Source organism: Astatotilapia calliptera, chromosome 8, assembly GCF_964374335.1.
Source record: "Astatotilapia calliptera chromosome 8, fAstCal68.1, whole genome shotgun sequence".
In the NCBI taxonomy this organism is placed as follows: Eukaryota; Metazoa; Chordata; class Actinopteri; order Cichliformes; family Cichlidae; genus Astatotilapia; species Astatotilapia calliptera.
The window spans coordinates 13577153-13604825 of record NC_137429.1 but is presented as its reverse complement, the minus strand read 5'-3'; the positions used below and the strand labels follow the sequence as shown (position 1 = coordinate 13604825).

At 40.9% G+C, this 27673-nt stretch overlaps 2 protein-coding genes and 20 non-coding genes across 30 annotated transcripts in view; 19 read left to right on the top strand and 3 right to left on the bottom strand.

The window, feature by feature from the left end:
- The window catches only part of nrap (nebulin-related anchoring protein), a 29343-nt gene extending 9625 nt beyond the window's left edge, over positions 1-19718 (top strand). For both annotated transcript variants that reach the window (XM_026163111.2, XM_026163112.2), the window contains 21 exons: positions 232-339; positions 476-633; positions 1243-1396; positions 1490-1594; positions 12862-12960; positions 13180-13284; positions 13394-13501; positions 13639-13752; positions 13840-14037; positions 14533-14637; positions 14894-14992; positions 15166-15270; positions 15357-15464; positions 15658-15969; positions 16059-16163; positions 16384-16482; positions 16617-16721; positions 16837-16944; positions 17081-17392; positions 18088-18243; positions 18654-19718. In XM_026163111.2, coding sequence (XP_026018896.2) covers positions 232-339; positions 476-633; positions 1243-1396; positions 1490-1594; positions 12862-12960; positions 13180-13284; positions 13394-13501; positions 13639-13752; positions 13840-14037; positions 14533-14637; positions 14894-14992; positions 15166-15270; positions 15357-15464; positions 15658-15969; positions 16059-16163; positions 16384-16482; positions 16617-16721; positions 16837-16944; positions 17081-17392; positions 18088-18243; positions 18654-18938 — 3048 coding nt within the window. In that variant the 3' untranslated portion in view covers positions 18939-19718. The remainder of the gene's footprint in view (positions 1-231; positions 340-475; positions 634-1242; positions 1397-1489; positions 1595-12861; positions 12961-13179; positions 13285-13393; positions 13502-13638; positions 13753-13839; positions 14038-14532; positions 14638-14893; positions 14993-15165; positions 15271-15356; positions 15465-15657; positions 15970-16058; positions 16164-16383; positions 16483-16616; positions 16722-16836; positions 16945-17080; positions 17393-18087; positions 18244-18653) is intronic.
- On the top strand, positions 2361-2432 carry trnac-gca (transfer RNA cysteine (anticodon GCA)). Its single transcript has one exon. It is a non-coding gene; the product is annotated as a tRNA-Cys (tRNA).
- trnac-gca (transfer RNA cysteine (anticodon GCA)) lies at positions 2864-2935 on the top strand. Its single transcript has one exon. It is a non-coding gene; the product is annotated as a tRNA-Cys (tRNA).
- trnac-gca (transfer RNA cysteine (anticodon GCA)) lies at positions 3455-3526 on the top strand. Its single transcript has one exon. It is a non-coding gene; the product is annotated as a tRNA-Cys (tRNA).
- trnac-gca (transfer RNA cysteine (anticodon GCA)) lies at positions 3966-4037 on the top strand. The gene has a single exon. It is a non-coding gene; the product is annotated as a tRNA-Cys (tRNA).
- trnac-gca (transfer RNA cysteine (anticodon GCA)) lies at positions 4167-4238 on the top strand. The gene has a single exon. It is a non-coding gene; the product is annotated as a tRNA-Cys (tRNA).
- Positions 4340-4411, top strand: trnac-gca (transfer RNA cysteine (anticodon GCA)). Its single transcript has one exon. It is a non-coding gene; the product is annotated as a tRNA-Cys (tRNA).
- On the top strand, positions 4513-4584 carry trnac-gca (transfer RNA cysteine (anticodon GCA)). The gene has a single exon. It is a non-coding gene; the product is annotated as a tRNA-Cys (tRNA).
- On the top strand, positions 4966-5037 carry trnac-gca (transfer RNA cysteine (anticodon GCA)). The gene has a single exon. It is a non-coding gene; the product is annotated as a tRNA-Cys (tRNA).
- On the top strand, positions 5139-5210 carry trnac-gca (transfer RNA cysteine (anticodon GCA)). Its single transcript has one exon. It is a non-coding gene; the product is annotated as a tRNA-Cys (tRNA).
- Positions 5716-5787, top strand: trnac-gca (transfer RNA cysteine (anticodon GCA)). Its single transcript has one exon. It is a non-coding gene; the product is annotated as a tRNA-Cys (tRNA).
- Positions 6090-6161, top strand: trnac-gca (transfer RNA cysteine (anticodon GCA)). The gene has a single exon. It is a non-coding gene; the product is annotated as a tRNA-Cys (tRNA).
- trnac-gca (transfer RNA cysteine (anticodon GCA)) lies at positions 6601-6672 on the top strand. Its single transcript has one exon. It is a non-coding gene; the product is annotated as a tRNA-Cys (tRNA).
- Positions 6975-7046, top strand: trnac-gca (transfer RNA cysteine (anticodon GCA)). The gene has a single exon. It is a non-coding gene; the product is annotated as a tRNA-Cys (tRNA).
- On the top strand, positions 8451-8522 carry trnac-gca (transfer RNA cysteine (anticodon GCA)). Its single transcript has one exon. It is a non-coding gene; the product is annotated as a tRNA-Cys (tRNA).
- trnac-gca (transfer RNA cysteine (anticodon GCA)) lies at positions 8624-8695 on the top strand. Its single transcript has one exon. It is a non-coding gene; the product is annotated as a tRNA-Cys (tRNA).
- On the top strand, positions 8998-9069 carry trnac-gca (transfer RNA cysteine (anticodon GCA)). Its single transcript has one exon. It is a non-coding gene; the product is annotated as a tRNA-Cys (tRNA).
- trnac-gca (transfer RNA cysteine (anticodon GCA)) lies at positions 9451-9522 on the top strand. The gene has a single exon. It is a non-coding gene; the product is annotated as a tRNA-Cys (tRNA).
- trnac-gca (transfer RNA cysteine (anticodon GCA)) lies at positions 9789-9860 on the bottom strand. The gene has a single exon. It is a non-coding gene; the product is annotated as a tRNA-Cys (tRNA).
- trnac-gca (transfer RNA cysteine (anticodon GCA)) lies at positions 10320-10391 on the bottom strand. Its single transcript has one exon. It is a non-coding gene; the product is annotated as a tRNA-Cys (tRNA).
- On the top strand, positions 10550-10621 carry trnac-gca (transfer RNA cysteine (anticodon GCA)). The gene has a single exon. It is a non-coding gene; the product is annotated as a tRNA-Cys (tRNA).
- A 2101-nt stretch (positions 19719-21819) lies between the features above and the next one.
- Positions 21820-27673, bottom strand: part of dnmbp (dynamin binding protein) — a 47921-nt gene continuing 42067 nt past the window's right edge. For 5 of the 8 annotated variants that reach the window (XM_026163113.2, XM_080305467.1, XM_026163118.2 and 2 more), the window contains 10 exons: positions 26942-26959; positions 25679-25878; positions 25370-25500; positions 25163-25267; positions 24853-24981; positions 24427-24762; positions 24017-24208; positions 23722-23920; positions 22962-23635; positions 21820-22787 (listed from right to left, as the gene is read on the bottom strand). In XM_026163113.2, the coding sequence (XP_026018898.2) occupies positions 22602-22787; positions 22962-23635; positions 23722-23920; positions 24017-24208; positions 24427-24762; positions 24853-24981; positions 25163-25267; positions 25370-25500; positions 25679-25878; positions 26942-26959 (2170 nt within the window). In that variant the 3' untranslated portion in view covers positions 21820-22601. The remainder of the gene's footprint in view (positions 22788-22961; positions 23636-23721; positions 23921-24016; positions 24209-24426; positions 24763-24852; positions 24982-25162; positions 25268-25369; positions 25501-25678; positions 25879-26941; positions 26960-27673) is intronic. The other 3 variants (XM_026163114.2, XM_080305468.1, XM_080305469.1) reach the window with 3 other exon arrangements.

Here is a 27673-nt window from a genome sequence, read left to right as displayed (position 1 = left end):
ATGACGTGATATAATGCACTTTAAGTCTTTTGAAATAGCAGCTCACGCACCGTTCAACGTGAAATTGTCTTTCACGCTTAATTTGTCTCACAAATTGTCTCTAGTCTGTCTCACGCAGCCCTCACAGTTTTCTGTGTTTTCACCTGAAGGTGAAAGCAATTTAACGAGTTTCTCAATATGTGTGTGTGAGGTGCTGATATGATTTTTTTCCTCATGCATTTGTCTTTGCAGAAAGTGTACAAGAGCAACTGGGAGAAGCAGAGGGAAAAGGGCTTTGAGCTCCGTTTGGACTCCCTATCTATACTCACAGCAAGAGCCAAGAGAGACCTGGCTAGTGATGTGAGTTTCTATTCTCTTTTACTCTGAAATTTGCAATAACCTTAGGTTAGGTTGAGTTGCAGCATTTTGAAATCATTGGATTCTTTAAGAAGTAGCATTTAGCATCTTGAACCATTTATTTCTTGTCTTTTTGCAGGTGAAATACAAAGAGACGTATGAGAAAAACAAAGGCAAGATGATTGGCATTAAAGCGGTCAGTGAGGATTCTCAGATGGCTCACTCCACTCTGGCCACCAAACTACAGAGTGATCGCCACTACAAAAAGAACTACGAGGACACTAAGACCAAATACAGGTGAGGCCAAGCTTAGTTCTTTACACCCAGATGCATCTGGTACTAGAGATAAAGTAAAGGGAGTCATTTATAGTTGGGTATAGTTTCTTAAATCTGTGTTGCATGGTCTTCTTCAATTAATTGGTAATAAGTGAAGCAATTCATTTTGCATTTTCTGAGTTAGCGAGGTCATTTAGCCCTAATATTCTTATCTTTATACCTCAGAGGGTAATGATGCATGTGTTATAGCATTTCAGTAACTCTAAAAATGAGATAAAGAGCTTATATCATTTATCAGATATCAGTTGAAGAGGAAAACTACTGACAGAAGCTTTTAGATTATTACAAACATTATTAGCAGATTCCTTAGCAATATCCTGCTTTCTTTTCATACCAGCAGCAATTTAGAAAGTTTTACAGGACATTTCATTTCAAAAGGTCAAACAAGCTCTGATAAAGACTGCATGAGCCATCACCCCAGATAAAGTCAAAGTAAAATGAAGTGTATTATCCTCCTTTTTAAGTAGACCCCAATCAGCAAAGAGCTGAACTCAACTCAACAATAACTGACCTTTCATTTTCTGCAGTTTTGGAACAAAGCTCCTCATTGAAACTAATCTTCATTTCCAGTGTTTCCCTGGATATGCTGAACATCAGCCATGCCAAGAAGGCTCAAGACCTGGCAACTGAGACCAATTATAGGACTATACTCCATGAATACACTACTCTGCCAACTGACATTAATGTTGCCTGGGCGAAGAAGGCTTATGGACTACAAAGCGATGTAAATCTTACTTTTAGGCACTGGAATGACCAATCATTTCATGCAAAAGTACTGCAGAATTTGATACTGATATGTGCGCACGTCTGTTTTCAGAAACAGTATAGGTCAGATTTGAACTGGATGAAGGGCGTTGGCTGGGAGGCCTCGAAATCTCTGGATGTCCTGCAAGCAAAGAAAGCTGGGGAGCTGGTCAGCGAGGTAATGTTTAATACTATGACTGACAAGGCATTGCTCCGAGTAGCTATAAAACAATCACTGTTAAATGTTATTAATATTTCCCCCTTTTTTTTTTAGTAAAAATGAGGCAAAAGTATTCTTTTTTTAGATCAGTCTCAATCTTCTTAGTGTTCAGTTTGGTTAGAGAGTTATATCACAGAAACTTCCAAGGTTTAAAATCATATCTGTTTATATATTTTTCAATTCAAGTTGAAGTTCATACTTTAAAATATGAGGAAATCTGATTTTACATGTTAAAAAACATAAAACTATAAAGCTCATCCAACATATCCAGGCATTCTTTCAACTATGAGAAAACTTGCTCCTTCAGGCCTATGGGCTAAATTTCCATTCAGAAGCCCAAAACTATCAGGCTTCTGCTCTGTGGAACCAGGTCTCACTTTGAGTACAAGAGACATATAATTTGACATTATGTAATTTAGCATTTCTTGTTGCCCTAACTGATAAGTTCATGTGGATTTCATCTTAATTTAATAGCTACAGGGGTGGATTTTTAATTCGATTCAGGGCGTATAAGTCCCTGCTTCCTATAATTTCCAGATGCATAATGGGTGTTCTAATCTAATGAACCAGGTCTTATGTTGAACTCAGGAGAGAGGTCTCTGGTTCGAGTCCGGATGCCCCCTACTTAGCAAACATTCTTGACTGTCATACATCTTAGTGTTTTCAGACACAATCCGAATCAAAGCCTTAGCTATTAGGGTTCTTTTAAAGCTTTCCGAGAAATGGGGGTATAGCTCAGTGGCAGAGCATTTGACTGCAGATCAAGAGGTCTCTGGTTCAAGTCCGGATGCCCCCTCCTTAGCAAACATTCTTGACTGTCATGCATCTTAGTGTTTTCAGACACAATCCGAGTCAAAGCCTTAGCTATTAGGGTTCTTTTAAAGAATTAGGAGGAATAGGGCTATAGCTCAGTAGCAGAGCATTTGACTGCAGATCAAGAGGTCTCTGGTTCAAGTCGGGATGCCCCCTACTTAGCAAGCGTTCTTGACTGTCATGTATATTCAGACACAATCCGAGTCAAAGCCTTTCCTATCAGGATTCTTATAGAGCATTTGACCCCAGATCAAGAGGTCTTTGGTTCAAGTCCGGATGCCCCCTACTTAGCAAACATTCTTTGAAGGCCTGACTTTGCGTTCAGAAAAATCTAAACCTTTAAAATTTCCCTTTTTTCCATTTCTAACGTTTAATTTCATGAAAGCTTTGTCAGGTTCATTGTACAAGGGTGTTGGGGGTATAGCTCAGTGGCAGAGCATTTGACTGCAGTTCAAGAGGTCTCTGGTTCAAGTCCGGATACCCCCTACTTAGCAAACATTCTTGACTGTCATGCAGCTTAGTGTTTTCAGACACAATCCGAGTCAAAGCCTTAGCTATTAGGGTTCTTTTAGAACATTAGGAGAAATGGGAGTATAGCTCAGTGGCAGAGCATTTGATTGCAGTTCAAGAGGTCTCTGGTTCAAGTCCGGATGTCCACTACTTAGCAAACGTTAATGACCGTCATGTATATTAAGACACAATCCAAGTCAAAGCCTTTCCTGTCAGGGTTCTTCTAGATCATTTGAATCAAAACCTTTCCTATCAGGGTTCTTCTAGGGTTCTTTTAAAGCATTCCAAGGAATGGGGGTATAGCTCAGTGGCAGAGCATTTGACTGCAGATCAAGAGGTCTTTGGTTCAAGTCGACATGTCCCCTTACTAAGCAAATTTTCTTTGCAGCCCTGACTTTGCATTCAGAAAAAACTAAATCTTTAAAATTTCCCTTTTGTCCAGTTCTTCCGTTTAATTTCATGAAAGCTTTGTCAGGTTCACATGTCAGGGGTAATGGGGGTATAGCTCAGTGGCAGAGCATTTGACTGCAGATCAAGAGGCCTCTGGTTCAAGTCCGGATGCCCTCTCCTTAGCAAACGTTCTTGAATGTCATGCATCTTAGCTTTTTCAGACACAATCCGAGTCAAAGCCTTTCCTATCAGGGTTCTTATAGAGCATTTGACCCCAGATCAAGAGGTCTTGGGTTCAAGTCGGGATGCCCCCTACTTAGCAAACTTTCTTTGCATGCCTGACTTTGCATTCAGAAAAATCTAAATCTTTAAATTTTCCCTTTTGTCCATTTCTAACGTTTAATTTCATGAAAGCTTTGTCAGGTTCATTGTGCAGGGGTATTGGGGGTATAGCTCAGTGGCAGAGCATTTGACTGCAGTTCAAGAAGTCTCTGGTTCAAGGCTGGATACCCACTACTTAGCAAACATTCTTCACTGTCATGCATCTTAGTGTTTTCAGACACAATCCGAGTCAAAGCCTTAGCTATTAGGGTTCTTTTAAAGCATTAGGAGGAATGGGGGTATAGCTCAGTGGCAGAGCATTTGACTGCAGATCAAGAGGTCTCTGGTTCAAGTCCGGATGCCCCCTACTTAGCAAAATTTCTTTGAAGGCCTGACTTTGCGTTCAGAAAAATCTAAATCTTTAAAATTTCCCTTTTGTCCATTTCTTCCGTTTAATTTCATGAAAGCTTTGTCAGGTTCACATGTCAGGGGTAATGGGGGTATAGCTCAGTGGCAGAGCATTTGACTGCAGTTCAAGAGGTCTCTGGTTCAAGTCCGGATACCCCCTACTTAGCAAACATTCTTGACTGTCATGCATCTTAGTGTTTTCAGACACAATCCGAGTCAAAGCCTTAGCTATTAGGGTTCTTTTAAAGAATTAGGAGGAATGGGGGTATAGCTCAGTGGCAGAGCATTTGATTGCAGATCAAGAGGTCTCTGGTTCAAGTCCGGATGCCCCTTACTTAGCAAACATTCTTGACTGTCATGCAGGTTAGTGTTTTCAGACACAATCCGAGTCAAAGCCTTAGCTATTAGGGTTCTTTTAAAGCATTAGGAGGAATGGGGGTATAGCTCAGTGGCAGAGCATTTAACTGCAGATCAAGAGGTCTCTGGTTCAAGTCCGGATACCCCCTACTTAGCAAGCGTTCATGAATGTCATGTATATTCAGACACAGTCAAAGCCTTTCGTGTCAGGGTTCTTATCGAGCATTTGACCCCAGATCAAGAGGTCTCTGGTTCAAGTCCTGATACCCCCTACTTAGCAAGCATTCTTGACTGTCATGTATATTCAGTTACAATCCAAGTCAAAGCCTTTCCTATCAGGGTTCTTATAGAGCATTTGACACCAGATCAAGAGGTCTTGGGTTCAAGTCCGGATGCCCCCTACTTAGCAAAACTTCTTTGAAGGCCTGACTTTGCGTTCAGAAAAATCTAAATCTTTAAAATTTCCCTTTTGTCCATTTCTTCCGTTTAATTTCATGAAAGCTTTGTCAGGTTCACATGTCAGGGGTAATGGGGGTATAGCTCAGTGGCAGAGCATTTGACTGCAGTTCAAGAGGTCTCTGGTTCAAGTCCGGATACCCCCTACTTAGCAAACATTCTTGACTGTCATGCATCTTAGTGTTTTCAGACACAATCCGAGTCAAAGCCTTAGCCATTAGGGTTCTTTTAAAGGATTAGGAGGAATGGGGGTATAGCTCAGTGGCAGAGCATTTGACTGCAGATCAAGAGGTCTCTGGTTCAAGTCCGGATGCCCCCTACTTAGCAAAATTTCTTTGAAGGCCTGACTTTGCGTTCAGAAAAATCTTTAATATTTCCCTTTTGTCCATTTCTTCCGTTTAATTTCATGAAAGCTTTGTCAGGTTCACATGTCACAGGTAATTGGGGTATAGCTCAGTGGCAGAGCATTTGACTGCAGATCAAAATGCTCTGATCAAGAGGTCTCTACTTGATCAGAGCATTTCCTGATAGGAAAGGGTTTGACTCGGATTGTGTCTGAAAAAGCTAAGATGCATGACATTCAAGAACATTTGCTAAGGAGAGGGTATCCGGACTTGAACCAGACTTGATCTGCAGTCAAATGCTCTGCCACTGAGCTATACCCCCATTAACCCTGACATGTGAACCTGACAAAGATTTCATGAAATTAAACGGAAGAAATGGACAAAAGGGAAATTTTAAAGATTTAGTTTTTTCTGAATGCAAAGTCAGGGCTGCAAAGAATGTTTGCTAAGTAGAGACCTCTTGATCAGTGCAGGGGTATTGGGGGTATAGCTCAGTTGCAGAGCATTTGACTGCAGTTCAAGAGGTCTCTGGTTCAAGTCCGGATACCCCCTACTTAGCAAACATTCTTGACTGTCATGCATCTTAGTGTTTTCAGACACAATCCGAGTCAAAGCCTTAGCTATTAGGGTTCTTTTAAAGAATTAGGAGGAATAGGGCTATACCTCAGTAGCAGAGCATTTGACTGCAGATCAAGAGGTCTCTGGTTCAAGTCGGGATGTCCCCTACTAAGCAAATTTTCTTTGCAGCCCTGACTTTGCATTCAGAAAAAACTAAATCTTTAAAATTTCCCTTTTGTCCATTTCTAACTTTTAATTTCATGAAAGCTTTGTCAGGTTCACATGTCAGGGGTAATTGGGGTATAGCTCAGTGGCAGAGCATTTGACTGCAGATCAAGAGGCCTCTGGTTCAAGTCCGGATGCCCTCTCCTTAGCAAACGTTCTTGAATGTCATGCATCTTAGCTTTTTCAGACACAATCCGAGTCAAAGCCTTTCCTATCAGGGTTCTTATAGAGCATTTGACCCCAGATCAAGAGGTCTTGGGTTCAAGTCGGGATGCCCCCTACTTAGCAAACTTTCTTTGCATGCCTGACTTTGCATTCAGAAAAATCTAAATCTTTAAATTTTCCCTTTTGTCCATTTCTAACGTTTAATTTCATGAAAGCTTTGTCAGGTTCATTGTGCAGGGGTATTGGGGGTATAGCTCAGTGGCAGAGCATTTGACTGCAGTTCAAGAAGTCTCTGGTTCAAGGCTGGATACCCACTACTTAGCAAACATTCTTCACTGTCATGCATCTTAGTGTTTTCAGACACAATCCGAGTCAAAGCCTTAGCTATTAGGGTTCTTTTAAAGCATTCCGGAAAATGGGGGTATAGCTCAGTGGCAGAGCATTTGACTGCAGATCAAGAGGTTTCTGGTTCAAGTCCGGATGTCCCCTACTTAGCAAATTTTCTTTGAAGGCCTGACTTTGCGTTCAGAAAAATCTAAATCTTTAAAATTTCCCTTTTTTCCATTTCTAACATTTAATTTCATGAAAGCTTTGTCAGGTTCATTGTGCAGGGGTATTGGGGGTATAGCTCAGTGGCAGAGCATTTGACTGCAGCTTAAGAGGTCTCTGGTTCAAGGCTGGATACCCACTACTTAGCAAACATTCTTAACTGTCATGCATCTTAGTGTTTTCAGACACAATCCGAGTCAAAGCCTTAGCTATTAGGGTTCTTTTAAAGCATTCCGGAAAATGGGGGTATAGCTCAGTGGCAGAGCATTTGACTGCAGATCAAGAGGTTTCTGGTTCAAGTCCGCATGCCCCCTACTTAGCAAACATTCTTGACTGTCATGCAGCTTATTGTTTTCAGACATAATCCGAGTCAAAGCCTTAGCTATTAGGGTTCTTTTAAAGCATTAGGAGGAATGGGGGTATAGCTCAGTGGCAGAGCATTTGACTGGTCACTGGAGTGGACAGCTACTAAAACGTACATATCTCTTTAATGCATTGGTTTCTATGGTGGAACTGCATATTAGCCTTTAGAGTGCTCTCTGCTGCCATGCTCCATTGAGGTCAATTCAGTGTTCAGTTAGTGCAACTGCAAGTAAATTTCCTCTGAATCAAAGATGGCAGACAAACTGTCACCCCTGCTGACCACTGCTGGCATATCCTGTCAATCCTTCTATGCTAAAAGAGCCCAACAGGTAAAAAAAATATGATGATATGCAGTAACATCTAGGGAAGGATATTATCTGTTTGGAATAAGAAATTGTTATGTCTAATATGTAGAAAACTACGATTAACCATGTGTCCACTGTAGTGGACATCATGCATTACCCACTATATTTTTTTAACATAAGTCATAAATTGTCTCACTGTTTTTTGGGACTGTTTTGGTTATAAGTAAGCATATAATTGTTACATTTATAAGCTACTCATTTAAAATATATATTTCTGTGCAGATCAGCTGTAGTTTGAGTTACTATAATAATTATTTTATCATATTTTGTAGACTTCAAATGCAGCAAAGAATAAGGCAGCGTACAGAATAGTCCAGGAAATTCCATCCAGCTCCAGTGATGATGATTTCATTGATGAGTGCAGTGATGATGAGTTCAGTGATAAGTCCAGTGATGATGAGAGTGGCTGCCAGAGCAGAACAGAGACATAGGAACTACGGACAGCCTAGGTGTGATGAACACAGAAGTGTTTGGAGATGCAGAGACTAAGATGTCAGTTTGTGTTTTCTTCCAGCATGCTACTAAGGGCTTGGTAATACTGTCCTGCATCGTTATAGAACTGTGTAGACTCAAAAATGTTTCTCTTGTTGGAGATAGTTTGCCATATTCAGGTGTAGGATTCACAGCTAGGACTGTTGATTGGTTTTGTTATTTACGTCTAAACATTGGGGCCTTATGAGTTGAAAGTTCCAAAAAAATTGCTGAGATGTTTTTCAAAGGATACAAGCAAACAAGTGTTTGTATATTTACAATAGAACACAAGGTAATTAATTTTTATAGTAAATTCACAGTATTTCATGCTAAGTGCTCAGGCGCATGTAGTCCACTGGAGTGGACAAGTTTATAACTTTATAAAAAAACATATTTTTGGGAAAAAAAGAGTTGAACATTTTTTTTCATGTCCTGAGAAGAATAAAAGCACTTAAGAAAAAAATCTTGACCAAGGCTTTCATAATTCATGCATCAGAGGGTTAAAGCATTCCGGAAAATGGGGGTATAGCTCAGTGGCAGAGCATTTGACTGCAGATCAAGAGGTTTCTGGTTCAAGTCCGGATGCCCCCTACTTAGCAAACATTCTTGACTGTCATGCAGCTTAGTGTTTTCAGACATAATCCGAGTCAAAGCCTTAGCTATTAGGGTTCTTTTAAAGCATTAGGAGGAATGGGGGTATAGCTCAGTGGCAGAGCATTTGACTGCAGATCAAGAGGTCTCTGGTTCAAGTCCGGATGCCCCCTACTTAGCAAAATTTCTTTGAAGGCCTGACTTTGCGTTCAGAAAAATCTAAATCTTTAAAATTTCCCTTTTTTCCATTTCTAACATTTAATTTCATGAAAGCTTTGTCAGGTTCATTGTGCAGGGGTATTGGGGGTATAGCTCAGTGGCAGAGCATTTGACTGCAGTTCAAGAGGTCTCTGGTTCAAGGCTGGATACCCACTACTTAGCAAACATTCTTGACTGTCATGCATCTTAGTGTTTTCAGACACAATCCGAGTCAAAGCCTTAGCTATTAGGGTTCTTTTAAAGCATTCTGAAAATTGGGGGTATAGCTCAGTGGCAGAGCATTTGACTGCAGATCAAGAGGTCTCTGGTTCAAGTCCGGATACCCCCTACTTAGCAAGCGTTCATGAATGTCATATATAATCAGACACAGTCAAAGCCTTTCTTGTCAGGGTTCTTATCGAGCATTTGACCCCAGATCAAGAGGTCTCTGGTTCAAGTCCTGATACCCCCTACTTAGCAAGCATTCTTGACTGTCATGTATATTCAGTTACAATCCAAGTCAAAGCCTTTCCTATCAGGGTTCTTATAGAGCATTTGACACCAGATCAAGAGGTCTTGGGTTCAAGTCCGGATGTCCCCTACTTAGCAAAACTTCTTTGAAGGCCTGACTTTGCGTTCAGAAAAATCTAAATCTTTAAAATTTCCCTTTTGTCCATTTCTTCCGTTTAATTTCATGAAAGCTTTGTCAGGTTCACATGTCAGGGGTAATGGGGGTATAGCTCAGTGGCAGAGCATTTGACTGCAGTTCAAGAGGTCTCTGGTTCAAGTCCGGATACCCCCTACTTAGCAAGCGTTCATGAATGTCATGTATATTCAGACACAGTCAAAATTAAAAGTTAGAAATGGACAAAAGGGAAATTTTAAAGATTTAGTTTTTTCTGAATGCAAAGTCAGGGCTGCAAAGAAAAGTTGCTTAGTAGGGGGCATCCCGACTTGAACCAAAGACCTCTTGATCTGGGTTCAAATGATCTAGAAGGACCCTGACAGGAAAGGCTTTGACTTGGAATTTGTCTGAATATACATGACGTTCATGAACGCTTGCTAAGTAGGGGGCATCCGGACTTGAACCAGAGACCTCTTGAACTGCAGTCAAATGCTCTGCCACTGAGCTATACCCCCATTTCTCTTAATGCTTTAAAAGAACCCTAAAATCTAAAGCTTTGACTCGGATTGTGTCTGAAAACACTAAGATGCATGACAGTCAAGAATGTTTGCTAAGTAGGGGATATCCGGACTTGAACCAGAGACCTCTTGAACTGCAGTCAAATGCTCTAGAACAGGGGTGCCCAATCCCGGTCCTCGAGAGCTACCGTCCTGCAGCTTTTAGATGCATCCCTACTCCAACACAGCTGAATCAAATGGTTTGATCTCTACAGCATGCCATCATGTTTGGCAAAGGCCTGATAACAAGCCATTCATTTGATTCAGGTGTGTGGGAACAAGGATGCATCTAAAAGCTGCAGGACGGTAGCTCTCGAGGACCGGGATTGGGCACCCCTGCTCTAGAAGAACCCTGATAGGAAAGACTTTGACTCGGATTGTGTCTGAATATACGACAGTCATGAACGCTTGCTAAGTAGGGGGCATCCAGACTTGAACCAGAGACCTCTTGATCTGCAGTCAAATGCTCTGCCACTGAGCTATACCCCCAATACCCCTGCACAATGAACCTGACAAAGCTTTCATGAAATTAAACGTTAGAAATGGACAAAAGGGAAATATTAAACATTTAGTTTTTTCTGAATGCAACGTTAGGGCTGCAAAGAATGTTTGCTAAGTAGAGACCTCTTGATCAGTGCAGGGGTATTGGGGGTATAGCTCAGTGGCAGAGCATTTGACTGCAGTTCAAGAGGTCTCTGGTTCAAGTCCGGATGCCCCCTACTTAGCAAACATTCTTGACTGTCATGCATCTTAGTGTTTTCAGACACAATCCGAGTCAAAGCCTTAGCTATTAGGGTTCTTTTAGAGTATTAGGAGTAACTGGGATATAGCTCAGTGGCAGAGCATTTGACTGCAGATCAAGAGGTCTCTGGTTCAAGTCTGGATGCCCCCTACTTAACTTTCTTTGCAGGCCTGACTTTGCATTCAGAAAAATGTAGATGTTAAATATTTCCCTTTTGTCCATTTCTAACATTTAATTTCATGAAAGCTTTGTCAGGTTCATTGGGAAGGGGTATTGGGGGTATATCTCAGTGGCAGCGCATTTGACTGCAGATCAAAAGGTCTTTTGTTCAAGTCAGGATGCTCCCTACTTAACAAACGCTCTTTGCATGCCTGCCTTTTCATTCAGATAAATCTAAATCTTTAATATTTCCCTTTTGTCCATTTCTAACGTATAATTTCACAGAAATTTGACTGCAGTTCAAGAGGTCTCGGATTCAAGTCGGGATACCCCCTACTTTGTAAGCGTTCTTGGATCTCGTGCTTCTTAGAATTTCCTGACACAATCCGAGTCAAAACCTTAGTTGTCAGGGCTTTTTCCAGGCCTGACTTTGAATTCAGTAAAACACTGTTCCTTAATTTTTCACCTTTGTTCATTTCTAAACTATATTTTCATACAAATGTTGTCCTATCCTTTGACTCTCCTTGTTCTTAGTGTTTCCTGACACAATCTGAGTCAAAGCCTTTGCTATCAGGTTTCTTCGAGAGCATTTGACCCCAGATCAAGAGGTCTTGGGTTCAAGTCGGGATTCCTCCTACTTAGCAAACATTCTTGATAAATTCTTTTGGCCATTTTCTTGTACCTACACTTTCCAGAAGCCCATCCTGTAAAGAATCTGATATCTCAGAAGTCACTTCTTTTTATCTGGTGCAGTCTTTTTTGTAATGTTCTGCATATGATACACGAGGCTGGAATCTACATGCACTATTCTTAATCTCATCATGAGCAGCCACTTATTTGTCATTCCACTCATGTTACCACCATTAGTTTATGAAACAGAACAGATCTTGGAGCCCGTCCTGAGCGAGCATTTTTCTGTATACTGTTTGTGAACATGTGGTTATGTATCTATCTAACAAAGTCTCCTTTTGTTTTTCCATCTTTTTGATTTTTTTAGGTACTTTATTTTTTAGGATCCATCCCACATAGCAGAAAAGTCTGGTCTGGATCTGGTGTCAAGCCGGCACAGCTGGCTGACTTCTGGCATGGCAAGTGATATGTCATCCAGATGTAGATGGCACTGTTTATGCGATGGCATGCCACATCTGGCCCTATTATGTTTTGGTTTATGTGGCCCAGGCTCATACAAAACAGGTCTGGCCCAGATCTGGCATCAAGCTGGCACTTCTGACTGACTGGTGTCATGGCGGGGTGTATATCAACCAGATGTGGGGCAGGTCTGGCAATGATGGCACTATTTATGTTACCATTTTCCTGTTTTAGTTAGAAGACCCAAATGCCATGTTGCGATACTATACTGCTATGGTAGCCAACGTTTCAATTGCAGGTTTGACAGGTTTGTGATGTACACTTTATCCTAAACCTAGTGAGGGTTTAGTCATGTTTACCACTGGGTGGCTGAAGCTCAGGAGGTAGAGCAGGTCACCTACTGATCAGAGGGTAAGTGATTCGAGTCCTGCCTCCAGTCTGCATGTCAAGAGTTAGAATATAGTTAGGAAGCACCCAGTTTAGACAAAGTGTGTGAATGTGGCATGTTGTACAGAGCACTTTGAGTAATCTGGATGACTAGAAAGGCATTATATAAGAATCAGTCCATTCTCTGTCTGAACAGAGTTTTGTCTTGCTAGTTTTCCACTATTATGTTCCAGTACATGTTGTTATTACATGGCTTGATTAAGGTACACATTAGGCTGACATCTGGGGCCAGAGTTCAAAATGTTCTGGGCCAGCACAGGGCCAGCAGTGTGTCTGCAACTGGCCCATGTGTGAGCCACCTCTGGCAAACCAGATCGGGGCCGTCATTCTTTTCGGTATGTGGGCCATGTGTAAGCACATTGTGTGGGCCAGATCCAGGCCATACCAATTTTGCTATGTGGGATATTTATGATATAGTGTGTGCCCTCTAGTGGTCCCAACACGTATATGCATTGAGTTTTTTATGGTTGCCTCCCATTGTTACAGCCTAGTGTTCATCACTGGGGTATTTTTCTTCTCCAGAAAAAGTATCGTCAGGATGTAAGCGCTCTGAAGTTCACCAGTGTTGAAGACACTCCAGAGATGAACCAGGCCAAACTAAGCAACAAACTTGCAATTGATGTAAGTTCAGCTGACATTTGTAGCCTCAGCCATATGTTATTATTGCGTGATATAGCATACAACAAACATGTTGTTACCTAGCTTGTTGAGTTTTTTTGGCCCACTTGACATATGCCACAAAAACCACTGTAGCACCTAGAAGTTCACCAGATTGAGTTATTTTAAGGCTTGTTTCATTGCGGTAAACTGATCTTTAGTGCTGTTTTTTCTTCTTTACAGAGGTTGTACAGGGAGAAGGGTGAAAACATGAAGCACAACTACACACTGAGTGGAGAGTTACCCGAGTTGGTGCAAGCCAAGCTGAATGCCATGAATATCAGTGAGGTAAAACCATACATAGGCACATTTAGTCAGTCAAAAAGTTCTTCTCTGCGGCAGGTTTTATATAATGTTTTCGCGGTGAAACTGAGTTTGTCCATCCGACACATTTCAGACGCAATACAAGGAATCTTGGAAGAAGATACGTGATGGCGGTTACAAGCTGTGTCTGGATGCCATTCCTTTCCAATCTGCCAAAGCATCTGCAGAGATCCTCAGTGATGTGAGAATCCATTTCATCATATGAAACCACATTATTACTATTTTTTAGCAGAAAGTTGAACTGAAACTGCTCTTGTCAACACAGATTTTCAAATAGCTCTCCTCACTAAGCTTTGTGTGTTTTGTGTGTCATTTCAGCAAAAGTACAGAGAAGAATTTCAGAAGACCAAAGGGAAGATGATCGGCCTGAAGGGACTGCAGGATGACTTGAACATTGCTCACTCAGTCTATGCCAGCAAGCTACAGAGTGATGTGAGTACTTAGTTTCTGCAGTTTAGCTGATAGAAATCATATTTTAATGATTATACAATATTCTCGTAATCACATTTCCCCATCTAGATCAAGTATAAGAAGGACTCTGCAAAGGAACTCTCAAAGTTCCACCTACCCATGGACATGTTGGAGGTTGCACATGCTAAAAAGGCACAGTCATTAGTCAGTGACCAGGACTACCGGCTGTCCCTGCATCAATACACCGCGCTGCCGGATGACTTGAAGCTGCTAGCTGCCAAGAAAGCATACACCCTGCAGAGTGAGGTGAGAGTGACGGCAGACAGCTGCTCGCAGCATCTTTTATTTATAGATTTAACAACGCTCTTCTGTCACAACTGAGCTTGCTGTGAAAAAGAGCACAAAGGCAACATTATTTGTACTTTACAATTTTAAACCATTAAATCAATGAACACATGAAATGCTGTATTTGTAGATTAAAAAAAAAACCTTTGCAGTGGTTGTTTCTATGTAATGAGACTTGTTTTTACATTCAGAGATGTGATCAAGATTTTCAGTTTTTAGTGCCAATTGTTGAGGCCAAGCTATTTTAAAGAAACAGCTAGTATCTGATACTTAAAGTGTGTTTGAGGCTGGTTACAAGGCTGGTTTATTTATCTCTGTAACAGACAGCACACGTCTACCAGGCAAATTGATTATTAAAGGCTGAAACTTGTACTAGATAGTAACTGACAGTAATAAAATGGAATCACGTTTGCTTCTGTAATATTCCTATTTTATTCTTTTTTGTCCACCCTACAGAAATTGTATCGCTCTGACCTGAACTACCTGCGTGGCACAGCCTGGATCGCCACTGGTGCTCTGCAGATTGAAGGATCCAAGAAGGCCACAGACCTCATCAGTGAAGTGAGATATCCCCTATGCTTTTCATTTACTTTCTGCCCTTTTTAGTGCTTTCAGTGCATGTTAGGTTGCCTATATTCACCCTATCTTGATGCATGATCAAGGGAAATCGTATAGTTGATTCTGGATCTGACGTTTTCAGTGGTAAAAATGTTTCACTATAAATTTTCTGGGTTTAACTTTTGATTTTGTTGGTGGGAATTCAAAACATTGACTTGATTTACACCAAAAACTAACTGTTTAATTCTCTCTGCAACAGAAAAAGTACCGTCAGCAGCCGTACAACTTCAAGCACACCTCTGTTGCTGACTCTCCAGATATTATCCATGCCAAACACAGTTCACAGATTGCAAATGAAGTAAGACAATAACGTTACTGTTTTAGTTTCTCCTTTTCTTGTAAATGTTTTTTTGCTTGCTTAAGCTGCAACGTTCCTTTTTAAGATTACTAGAAATAACCAGGCATGTTACTTTGCTGGAAATATTTGATGATTTGAATGATAATAAACTGGGTTTTATCTCTCTGTCCCAGCGTTTGTATAAGGAGAAAGGGGTGAATGACCAACACAGCTACACTATTACATCTGAGAGGCCAGAGATTACACAAGCAAAGATCAATGCAGCCAACTTTAGTGAGGTACTTAACAGCATACAGTGATCATAAGCATGTTCTTTTCAAATGTTATATGTATATACAATATAGATAACTTTTTTTCTTTGCAGATAAAGTACAGAGAGTCCTGGCACACTCTCAGGGCTCAGGGATACAAACTCACCATGCAGGACATCCCCTTCCAGGCTGCCAAGAGCTCCACGGGCATCGCCAGTGATGTAAGATCACATTTGTTGAACAGCACAGCAAAACCCAAGCATTTAAAGAGTTAAATCAACCATGATTAAGTTTTTAAAAAAAATGCTCACTCTAAGCTCTGGTAAAGTAGGAATCGTATGCAGGGTTTTGTATCCTTTTGATTAAAATTTGTTGATCAGTTCCAGTTGATTAATCTAACTTGTGTCTCTGCAGTACAAGTACAAACACAACCACCTGCTGGAAAAGGGGAAGCACATTGGGGTCAAATGCATCATGGACGACCCACGTATGCTGCACTGCCTGCAGGCCGGCCGATTGGCCAGCGACCAGGAGTACCGCAAGGATGCACTGACAACCAGCGGACAGTACCACCTCACGACAGACATGATTAATCTGGTGGCGGCTAAGAATGCGCAGGCACTGGCCAGCGACCAGGACTACAGGACGAGGCTGCACGAGTACACGGTGCTCCCTGACGACATGAAGGTCAAATGGGCCAAAAAGGCTTATGAACTGCAGAGTGAGGTGAGGGCTGGGAGTAAAGAAGAGATTAAATTACTAATAGGAAGTGCAAATGTCCTGACTCATCTATTGCTCTATTACTTTATGTTTAGAAACTCTACAAGTCAGACCTCAATTTCATGAAAGGGGTAGCCTGGGATGGAGTGGGTGCGCCTCAGCTGGAGTCTGCCAAAAAGGCTGGAGAACTTATAAGTGATGTGAGTAATGCACCGAAACCTGTTAATTTATAATATTGCTGCAGTTTACTGTCAAATTAAAGTAATATATCCATCATGTTTATGGTTTTAATTAAACTCCTGTAAGGTTATGAGCTCCAGCTCTGACTGCATATGAAGCTGAATTTAGCATTTATGCAGTATTGCTTTAAAAGCTTTCGCCATCTGTGTCTAAATGTGTGTGTGGTCTTCCTTCTTGCAGAAGAGGTATCGCCAGCTGCCAGACAGCCTGAAGTTTACCTCAGTACCTGACTCTCCTGATATAGTTCACGCTAAGACTAGTTATCAGCAGTGCAGTGAGGTAGGAAGAAGATGGAAATGCTTATAAGAGAGAACTGATTCAAAAACCTGATTCCGCTCTAAGTCTTTTGCTGTCTTAGCTGCTGGCGGTGATATTTCTACCTTGTTCATGCCTGTGCCTCTCATCCACTACAGAGGCTGTACAAATCTGGAAAGAATGACGACATGCATAAATACACCTTGCATCCAGATGATCCAGACTTCATCAGAGCAAAGATGAATGCCCAGCAGATTAGTGATGTAAGGCACATTTATCAGCTAAATACTTACAAAAAATATTTTTTAAAATCCTTTAAAAAAAGATGATAATATCTCTACATAACATTTTAATCTTGAGCATTATTTTTCCACGAAGAAAGTTTACAAGGCGTCTGGGGAGCAAGTGAAGACATCGGGCTACGACCTGAGGCTGGACGCTATTCCCTTCCAAACTGCCAAGGCTTCCAGAGAAATCGCTAGTGATGTGAGTTATGGGCCTTGTTGCATTGAAATACATTTTCGAGGCTATTATTCCAGGACAAACATTTTTATACTATACAGTAACAGTATTAAACAAAGGCATTTAAAGGATGCTGACCCTGTATTTCTCCCTGCAACAGTTCCGCTACAAGGAGGCTCACTTGAAGGAGAAGGGCCACCAGGTAGGCCTGCGCTGTGTGGAGGATGACCCTAAGATGTTGCACTCTCTGGCAGCAAGCAAACTCCAAAGCAACTTAGAGTACAAACGTCAGTCCAAGGAGGAACGTGCCCACTACAACATCCGCCCAGATCAGCCTGAGTTCCTGCACGCCAAAAAGAGCCAAGCTCAGGCTAGTGACCTCACCTATCGACACAAGCTCCACGACTACACCTGTGACCCCGAACAGCTCAATGTCAAGCATGCAAAGCAGGCCTACAAACTGCAGAGTGATGTAAGTTGTGATGCTCGTGCAACTGAGCTGGATCTGAAAATATAATTACTGTCATTTATTGATGTGTCATTTATTGATTGATTGATATGTATTTAGGGAAGAAGCACTGTTAGGTGCTCAAAAAGCAAATGTCTTGTGCAACAGTGGGACCTATGGCATGAGCCAAATTCAGTGTTTACTTTTAGTCACACGATGATCCTGAAAAAACAAGCATGTGTACTTTTAACACGGACAGTTGCCCCATGGATTAACATTGGGGTCATTTTGTGGTTGCTGGTTAGAGCGTTCTCATTATTGAACTGGTCTGTGTATTGGTCTAATAATGAGCCACAATTCTGTGAATTCTTTTACCCTCTTTGAGTTTATTGTTTTGGTTTTCCAGTTTACAGATCCCATGTTTTTTGGACCTTTTGAATCATTCTTGCAGTTTTAAGCCACAAAGTATAACTGCTCAGTCAGAGCAACTTATTTTTGGCTTGTTTTGTTGCCTTAATCAGAATCATAATTCATGTTTTTTTAATTAAAAAACTAACTGACTATAAGCCCAGGCTTAACCAAAATCTTCCAAAGATTGAATGAAATGTATTGAAAACATTAACCCCAAGTTATTTAAGAATGCCATGTATTAAATTTGGGCCACTTGCTTATTTGTAGTAGAAATATACCACTGTCATTTCTTTTCTTTTTTATTCAAGGTGAACTACAAGTCGGACCTGAACTGGATCAGAGGAGTGGGCTGGACCCCTCCTGGTTCTCATAAAGCAGAGCTTGCACGCCGGGCTGCAGAGTTGGGGCTGGCTGATGGAGTTAGCGCTGATGAGGCTATTGCGAAGTATCAGCAACACATGATGGTAAGTTCATCATGGAATGGTGACAATAGTGATTAGTACAGTGTCTTTAAAAAAAAACAAAAAAACCCCAACATATATATATATATATATATATATATATGTATATATATATATATATATATGTATATATATATGTATATGTATATATATATATGTATATGTATGTATATATATATATGTATATATATATGTATATGTATATATATATATGTATATATATATGTATATGTATATATATATATATATATATATATATATATATATATATATATATATATATATATATATGTATATGTATATATATATGTATATATATATATATATATATATATATATATATATATATATAAAATAAGGAAGTCCTTAGACAGCAAAGGGTCTTGAAAACGTCCTCTCTGTCTTCCTTTCAGCTGCATTATCAGCAGATGATGGAGGAGCAGCAACAACAGCAACAGCAAGCTTCTGAGCAGGTGGAGACCAGTGAGGAGATCCAGCAAGGTGTCAACATGGATGCGATGGAAGTTCTTCATGTCAAGAGGAAGAAGACCATCCAGACCGTGCAGAAAAAGTCCAGCACCACCACAACTTCATTCAGATCCATGGAGAAGAAGTCCAGCACCACCTCATCTTCGTCTTCAGCCACCCTCCAGAACACAACCAAGTCCAGTAAAGTTGCTGCCATAGAAGAAGCGTAGAGCAAAGGAGAAATTTGGAGACAGAGATGGTCACTTTTAGAAAGTGTGCTTATATTTTACTGTGTTATTTTACTACTTTGATGAAGCGATAATTGTGACTTTGCAGTTACATGAGAAGCCACAATATTATCAGAGCTGCTATAGATGTAATAACAAACTGCAGCAGAGTTCATATGATTAAGAGTGAGATTAAGCATGTTGAACCAGGACAGCACTAGTGATGTTTGTTGGAAGGATTGTTGGTATTTGTGTGAGTGCTAAGGTGTAAATTTCAACTGAAGAGCCATTTTTAGCAAATTCAAGCAAAACGACAGGATTAACAAAGCTGAATTAAGGTTATTGCAGGTTGAAGGTCAAACTGAGTGGAATGCTGAAGGAAAGTTTGTGCTTTCATATACTGAGTGTATTTGGAAGAAATATGGGCTGGACCAGATTGTTATATGGCCACTGATGCAGAGTGCAAAGGATTTCAAACTCATCTTTTTACACTTTGCTTGGTCCTTTTTAAAAAAAAATCTGATAAATACTGTATGCTGAAAGTTCAAATGATGAAAGCACAAAACCTTGTTGCAGTCTTGCAAAAAAGGTTTGATCATTTTATGCACTTTCAACCAATGAGTAAGAAGTATAAGCCTACTGAAGTGATGGGATCTACTTTTGTCTGACAGGTTCAGCTTTGTGAGTTTGTGTCTCTTTTAACTCAAAGCTGGGCTCGGAGTAAATTCTTGGTTTTATCAATGATTAATAAACTGTTTTTGTTGGGTTGTTTTCCCAGGCAAACTAAGCTTTTGTCCCTTTTTATTCCCAGAATACAAATGACTGCTAAGTACAGAAAAACACAGCAAAGTAAGGTGAATCACATGACTGATGTTGAGGTGATCTTGCTCCTGATCTAGCTGTATGTATGGATGCTGGTGTAGACACCAGGCTTGTTCTTCTGACCACAGCTCACCACTAGAGTGACATAGTGCATGCTGTTTGTGATTACTTTCACACAAACCCCCAAAAATATATGGTCACACACACCAATGGGCCTCCAGAATCAGCCTGCAGTGTCAGACAGACCAAGATGTTTTATGTAATGGATCACTAACATTTTTGATGCATCTTATGATGTAAAAGCAATCTGCAAGAATTTTGGATTACTTTGATATAGAACAAACAAAATAAAATACAAGTTGCCTGAGAACTCTTCCAAATTCAAAAGACATACAGTGCATCCGGTCTTTCAGTCTTACAACACAGTATTAGGGCCACATTGAGAGATTACAGATGTTTCAGTGTAAACTACAATGGCTGCTATAGCCTCTGTAAAAGTGCTTTGTGTTGACAAGTTAGTGAAATGCATCCATCTGTCTTTACTTTGATCTTACCCTGTTTTGTTTTTAGGCAATTTTATTTCCTGCCTTTTAGATTGCTCTCTCTGACATAATTTTGGACCTCTTTCTTATAAACCCTTCTGCTGCCCTTTGTTAAAATCTGTTTGCTAACTGAGGTTTTCCATACTTTAAGTTGTTTTTTGAGTTATTTAGCTTCAAATTCTCCAACATGCTTCCCTGTGTCTATGTCATGCATTTGTATCCTTCACAGGTTCTGCTATAATAATTATCGTGTCTTATTTTCCTTTTAAAAGGAAGAATTAAAAACACTGCATTTGATAAATGTGGCAAACCAGTGTCGTTGTAAAGGGCCTCGGCATCTGCCATCTGAATTTACAAGAGACACATACCTGCAGTGTTTGTTACATCCGAGACCCAGAAAGTCTGAGTATGTGGTGAAAGGATCTTCCCCAGTTTGAATTTCTCTCTGTCTCTCAATTTCTAATATAACAGTCACATGACAAAAGTAGACAAAAAGTATATAAACTATAGCAGAGTTATCAAACTGTAAAGTGAGCTCAGATAAGGAAAATAAATGCAAGGCACAAAAAAGCGAATATTCTCTAAAAAACAACAAAATAAACATATGTACTTTTTTCCCTGGAAAAAGCAAATTGATACTTAACATATTAAGTAACTTAGAGCAACATATGTTGCCATCTGGCCAATCCAGATGTGTTATTTCAGATAATGTCTCGAACAAACCACATTCTGCACCTGCTTGAGCGGCATGGTTTATAACTCTACAGATGAGAGCCAATTTGCCACATGTCAAGATTTTTTGTGTGAATTTAAAAAGAAACAGCAGTAGCAAAGCATGTTTTCAAGAATCCTACAATTGGTGTCCTACGTTCATAAACACAGAGAACAAGTTAGTGAAATCCATCCATTCTCTTTCTTTCTTATAAATCATTCTGCTTGATGCAACACAGTGACAAGTTCAAATGTCATATTTCCTGTTCAAAACCCGATTGATGGGGGTTCATCCTGGCCCCAGAGTTGTATTTTATGTCATGTCACTGTTGCTTTATATAAATCTCTGTTGATTTTAGTTATCAGAAGTAGAAGGAAACCAGTCCTTTAAGTTTTACAGAGTTCAGAATAGCTAGTTCAGATGCTATGGAAGCCTCCTCCTGCAACTGCAAATTCTACATTAGTTTTTTCAATTTTATTAAACTTTATTAAACTTAAACTTTACTAATTTAGCAGATGAGCCAAGTCAGACACATTACTGATCCCAAGAGGTAAATCAAAGTTATTCTTATTATTAGTTCATTTAGTTTAGTCAAAAAGTTTGAGATGATCTGAATTTTACTCATTTTGACTCATCCATAGCTTTATAAGGATAAAAAAAACATTTTTGAACTGTGCTGTTTTTGTGTGTGTTGTGTTCGTGTGCCTGTGGGAACGTAGCACAGATTACAACACTGTAACTCCACTGTTTACTAACCCCACTATGCCTAAGCTGAGCAGAAAAAAAACCCAACAAACACTGTCAACAGTTTTTTCAGCTAGTTTGTTTTTTATTCAGTGATCACTTTACAGTGGGTACAATACCATCTCAATATACAGCATCATATATCCTATAAAATACATGGGAAGCATTTAGAGAAGGGTCCAATCAGACTGCAAGTCTCCCTCTCCCTGTTCTCTTAAAGAACCAGTTTACAGGGAGTCAATTCACCCAAAAGTTAAAAGGAGTGCTTGTAAACTATATGACGAATGTTGATTTCAGTCCAACACCCCAAAATCCTGCCGATGGCTCTGCAGACACTTCAAACTTTGCCTCAAACACTGATTATTCAACTGAATGTTATAAATTCATCTCATAGTTACCACTACAGTGGTGGAACAAACCACATGCAGGAAAAAAAAGAAAAAAAGGAGTTAACACAGTGTCAGGTCAGTCTGTCCACATACCACTCAATGCTTTAAGAGTCAGTCTGAACCAAAAACATTCACAGTTTCATTGCAATCTCCCAATGAGCTGATCCTAAAGACTGTTCTCTTAACTGAAACCCCAAAAAAGAAATATGGCAAGTTTGTTCCAATTCACAGGTTTTTTCCCCCCACAGGAAACTAAGTGGGGCTTGGGGAGCGTGCAGTTTCTCAGCAAGTAAAAATAATAATAATAAAAAAAGAAAAAGTCTATAAACATAGACTTTCAGGGGCGGTTTGCAGCACTGCTCAGACAACACTTCACTTTCTTGTCTCTTTGCTCACAGAGTTAAACCTTCTTAATGCCTCTTAAAGTTCAGTCTCATTTCTCCCCCGCAACATTTGTTCATGTATATTCAGATTTGCGTATATAGTTGGAAGGCACATATCCTCGCCGACCGCCCGCCTCCCCCAGCCACCATTCGCTGTTGCCGTTCATGTCCTTGAAGTCGAGAATTCGCAGTTGCTCATTGGCTGAGATGCTCAGTTCATTGGCGCAACGGGCGGTGAAGGAGTAGAGGGCATAGTAGATCTGAAATGAACACGTCAGAGATGTCTTTAGTGTTTTTGGTCACTAGGGGGAGCAGATCTTTCCAATACAACTGGAATATTTGCTTATTTACACATCCAGTAACGCCTGAATGAAGTTGACTCTTTTGGCATCATAAATCCATTTATAGAGACATTTGAGCAAATAAAATCTTACCTGATGTCCGTCCACTTCACTCTCCTGTTCTGGTTCTGGCTCTGGCTCTGGCTCTGGCTCGATGTACTCCTCTCTGGAATAAACAGGTTTCTTCTGATTGCTGCTGTCTCCGTTTCTCCACTGATATGAACTGTAGCTTTTGTCTGTGTGTCCATACTGCTGCGAGTGATTGTCACGTTGCGAAGAATAAGAGTCTGTCTCAGAGAGGTCCGACATCTCCTTGTGTCCGCTTGAACTTCCGTAACTCGTGTCGTACGAGTCTCTGTGACTGCCCGAGTGCCGGTAAGAAGGCTCTACGTCTCTGTGACTGGAGGTATTTCGGTGCGTTTGATCTGAAAACTCCTTGCGGTTTGAGGGGTTTCGGGGTGAAGAGTTCATGGAGTTGCTCTGACTGGCAGAGTCGGGGTGCGGTACGTCTTTCTGGTGACTCCTACGAGATGAGGCAGAGTCCCGCGACGGCTGTGGGGATGAATGGCTCTGGGATTGCGTAAAGCTGACAGTGGCTGTTTCCTGGTTAAAGGTCAGCGTGCTGTTGCTGTTCTGGCGGGAGAAAACAGGGGAGGAGCCACCGTAGCCCGACTCATTGGACGACTGGCTCTCGATGGAGACGTCTGAATGGCTCCTTCGAGGATTGTAGGGTTTGAGGAAGGAGCTGTATACGAAACCCGTGCCGACTGGAAAACAAGAATATCAAGATTATATTGCTGCAACATTTGGCTGAAGAGTATATCAATTAAAGTAGACAAAAAATAAACACTACCTCCATTATCAATTAGCCAGCGGTTCTGGCTTCCCATGGGGTCCTGCTGTTTGATTACACCCACAAGGTCTCCCTCTTGTATAGAGACATCCAGATCCTGCGCAGCATTAAAATTCCTATCTGCCTGGTAAAGTTTCTCAGGGCCAAAGCGCACCAGAAGTTCTGCACGGTGCTCGTCTGTCTGCGGGACGTGGCTGGGCTAAAGGATGCCAAAGACATTCGTTTAGATCATTGGCAAAACTCCTTTGTTGTTTTGTTTGAATAAGAAATGAAATGTCATCACAATTCTACTCACAGGTCCCTGGACTTGCTTTTTAGAAGTCTGCTTCTCCAGAGTTTTCTTCTCAAAGGGCTTTTTTGTGGCGGCGGAGGCCGGAGGCAGGTTCTCTGGGCAGAAGCTAAAGCTCTGAAGAAGCTGGAGGACTTGACTGTGCTCTTCTTGAAACTGTGAAATCAGGTTGCTCCCCGTGCCAACTTTGTTAGAAAACTGGACATAAAGATAAAGAAAAAAAATCAGAGTTAAAAAAAAAATATATAGTTACACACTCACACTGCATTTAGACGGCCTGATCATAGTCCTGAGCCACAGCCACCTACATCTAAATCTTTTAAACAGTATTTTTACATTAAAGATACCCAAACGTATTTTTATTAAGAAAAAGTCAGATTTATGCTCCTCCCACACTGTCATAAACAAACACTCACAACCTGTAGGAGTGGCTTCAGCTCTCCCAGCGTCGTCTTCATGAAGTCCTTCTGGGCTTGAGCGAAAGCCCTCACGCAGCCTGTAAAAAGCTCTTCTGCCACGCCGTGGAACTTCGGTAGCTCGTCCAGAAGTTGGGCGTTGAGCGCTTCGTAAGTATTGCGTGTCACCTGCAGCTCTTCCTGGGTGCGTCTGTCTTTAAAGCGATCGGCGCGCTCCTTGCAGTTGTCGTAGTCCAGCAGCTTATCGAAGCGCTTCTGGATGAGTTTGTGGGGCCCGGCAAACATGAGGAGGAGCTGGGTGAGCGGGTTGATGACTAAGGCCTCTGTGCGCTCCTTCTGCTCGACAGATGATGCGGGCAGATAAGGGATCATCAGAGGTTGTGCTTTCACAGTGTAAGTAACGGTAAGGAGAAGAAGAGCACTTACAAATTCTGTAAACTTTTTGTCGCTGATGTAGCGGTGAGCTCTCTGAAATCGGTCGGGATCCAGCACACTGCGCTCCGTGTAGATGTCACAGAAACTGATGGCTGCCAGGACCTTCACAGATGCTGATTCCTGATGACAGGTGCATTTTCACAGTTATTATACAGTATATGAAAAGAAAAGATATGCAGGAGTTGTATTTTACTATCAAAATGTCTTAGGTAATATGTCAAACACTATGCACTACCAATCATTTTAAAGACTGCCAAAATAAATAAAAGCTTCAGCTACTATTAAGATAATGAACTCCTACCCTGATATGCTGCAGGTACAGGGAAATATCTCTGATGAAAGACTTGATCAGTCTCTCTTGCAGCCTGAACCTTTTTTCAGCTTCATCAAACGCTTCATCTTTAATCTGGGGAAAAACACAGAACATCAGATCAAGCATTTTTCAGACAAGCGCGCTTTCATCTGCAACATTCTCTCCAAACACTTCCACCGATGGCGGGAAATATACCTGCGGTGAAATTCCTGTGAGTTGCTTCAGGTGGCTGCTGACGCGGTTCGACTTCTTGATAATCGAGTGCATGCTCAGCTTGGAGATCTTGTCGATGAACGTGTCTTCGTCCCCTTTCCTGTACTTCACCACTGTGGACAGCAGAGGGAAAACTTGAGCCGTCAAACCAGCCCTGACCGCATATTTAAGAACCCGACAAGCACAACTCAAGCACAGACAAAACAAACTGACACCTGTCACTACATTTTGAGCTTGCTGGAAATACGCGAGGGCAAAATGTGGATTTTAATTAACACCCGGATGCTTTACCGAGATCTTTTCGGCGCTTGTACTCGTTGATGTTTACATTGATGTCCTTGACGGCCTGCACGGCCTTAGTGAGCTGGGCCCGGTCATGGTGACTCTCCGGGGTGGCCCCGAGCAACTCCGTCAGCAGCAGCGGGTAACGCATCACTCGCTGCACCGGCTTAATCAAGAATGAGCCCAGGTTGATGTAATTCGTTTTACCCCTGAAAGGAGGGCAGAGACAACAAGCAGCATTTGGGTAAGAGGAAAATGAGAACATGTTACACTTCAGCACATAAGCCACAGCTTCCTCCCATGTACATGTCTCAGCATGATGGCGATCATGTGGATAGCACTATCCAATGACGTGGAACCATCACCACATATACATAGACTCTGATGATGGCAGGTATCATAGCAGGGGAGGCAGAGGAAAAAAATTACTTAGCTTTAATGCAATCTACAGGACTAATGTTTGACACAAGTAAACATGAATGAATGAAATAAGACAGCGAAAACAATATAATCATTTAATTTGGTTGTTTTCAGCTGGAACTACATTTTTCTGGGTATCAGCTTTAATTTATAGGTGAGGTTCACCAAATTTCACAAGTTTATGACACTGAATACAGCCTGATTCTGTCCAGACCAGCAGGCCATAAATATACTTCAAGTGTTTTGTCAAAAAATATAAGACTATGCTGCAATTTTAGTCCAGGAGATGGCATTAGATGAGCATAGAAGTTTATTTCCACCACTGAAAATACTTTTTTTAGCCAGGTAGAGCCTAAAATTTCAAGTTATCTCAAAATTTCAACCTAATAATTCCTTTTTTTAAGTTATTTTGTTATTTTCTCAGAAATTTGCATAGGAGTTGAAATTTTGAGATAATAACCCAAAGTCTTCAGTAGTGGAGCCAAGCTTCCACAATTAGTTCATTTTTTAATCGAACTCTTTCATCCAACCACCAGGAAAGAAGAGGATTAAAAAAGACACTGAAATAAACATTTGTCTGCATAGCAACAGTAAACAAAACACATGCGCATGCAAAACACAAACAACGCAATATTTTCCATTTTCCAGCTAAATCCAGAAAAGGAAAATGGAAATAATTAAAAAGGAGAGATGGTTTTAAAGTCCTCCACACTCATTTTTTAGCCATCGCACGTTGTAAAACACACACATGCACAAACACGGATCACTTTTAATAGGTTAGTTAGCGACATTCATGCTGTCAAAATGATTCTCATGCTGGAAATCATGACAATACTCGTTATGGAGACTTACCACTCGAGATAAATGGCCCTGTTGAAGGATAAATGGGAAGAAATAGAGAAATGACAGGAACAAGGTTTACACCGTGAGCTTGAGCCTGAACTTTCAGGAATGTTAAAATCTTAAACCATAGAGTTCACTTTTGTATTTTGGATACTGGTCTATACATATTATACATATATTTGGTATATTGTAGCTTATATTTGTAAATCCTGGCATTTAAGCATAATGTCTTTTTAATCCCACTATGGGCCCTGGACCGTCCATAGTTTCGTCTCTGTTCACTTCCACGGGGTTGAGACGACAATAAAGCTCTCTTTGACTTTGTCTTACGATCTGACTAAAAACTAAAGGGCGAATCGAAACGAATGAGACTTTGAAGCCAGCTCCACCCGCCGTTGTTATGGTTTTGTTTGGTAGATTCTCTTTGAAACCTGGACGGATGCCCAGGCTGGCAGTAAAACTTCAGCGCAATCAACAACCACTGGCAGTTTCTGGAACGGGCCAGCACACGTGACCTTTTCAAAGCCTTGTATGTTGCAACATATTTAAAAAGAGTGCTAACACCATGAGGAGGCTACCAAAAACGGACACTAGCAACCTGTTGTCAACAAGGAATTAGCAGCGAGCATAGTTGAGCTGTACAATGTCCTCTTTCCTTTTGTTTTCTAAACACAGCCTCCTTTCCCCCCCTTTAACATCTTCCGGCCTAACACAACCCGTGTTTATCTTTAACTTTAGAGC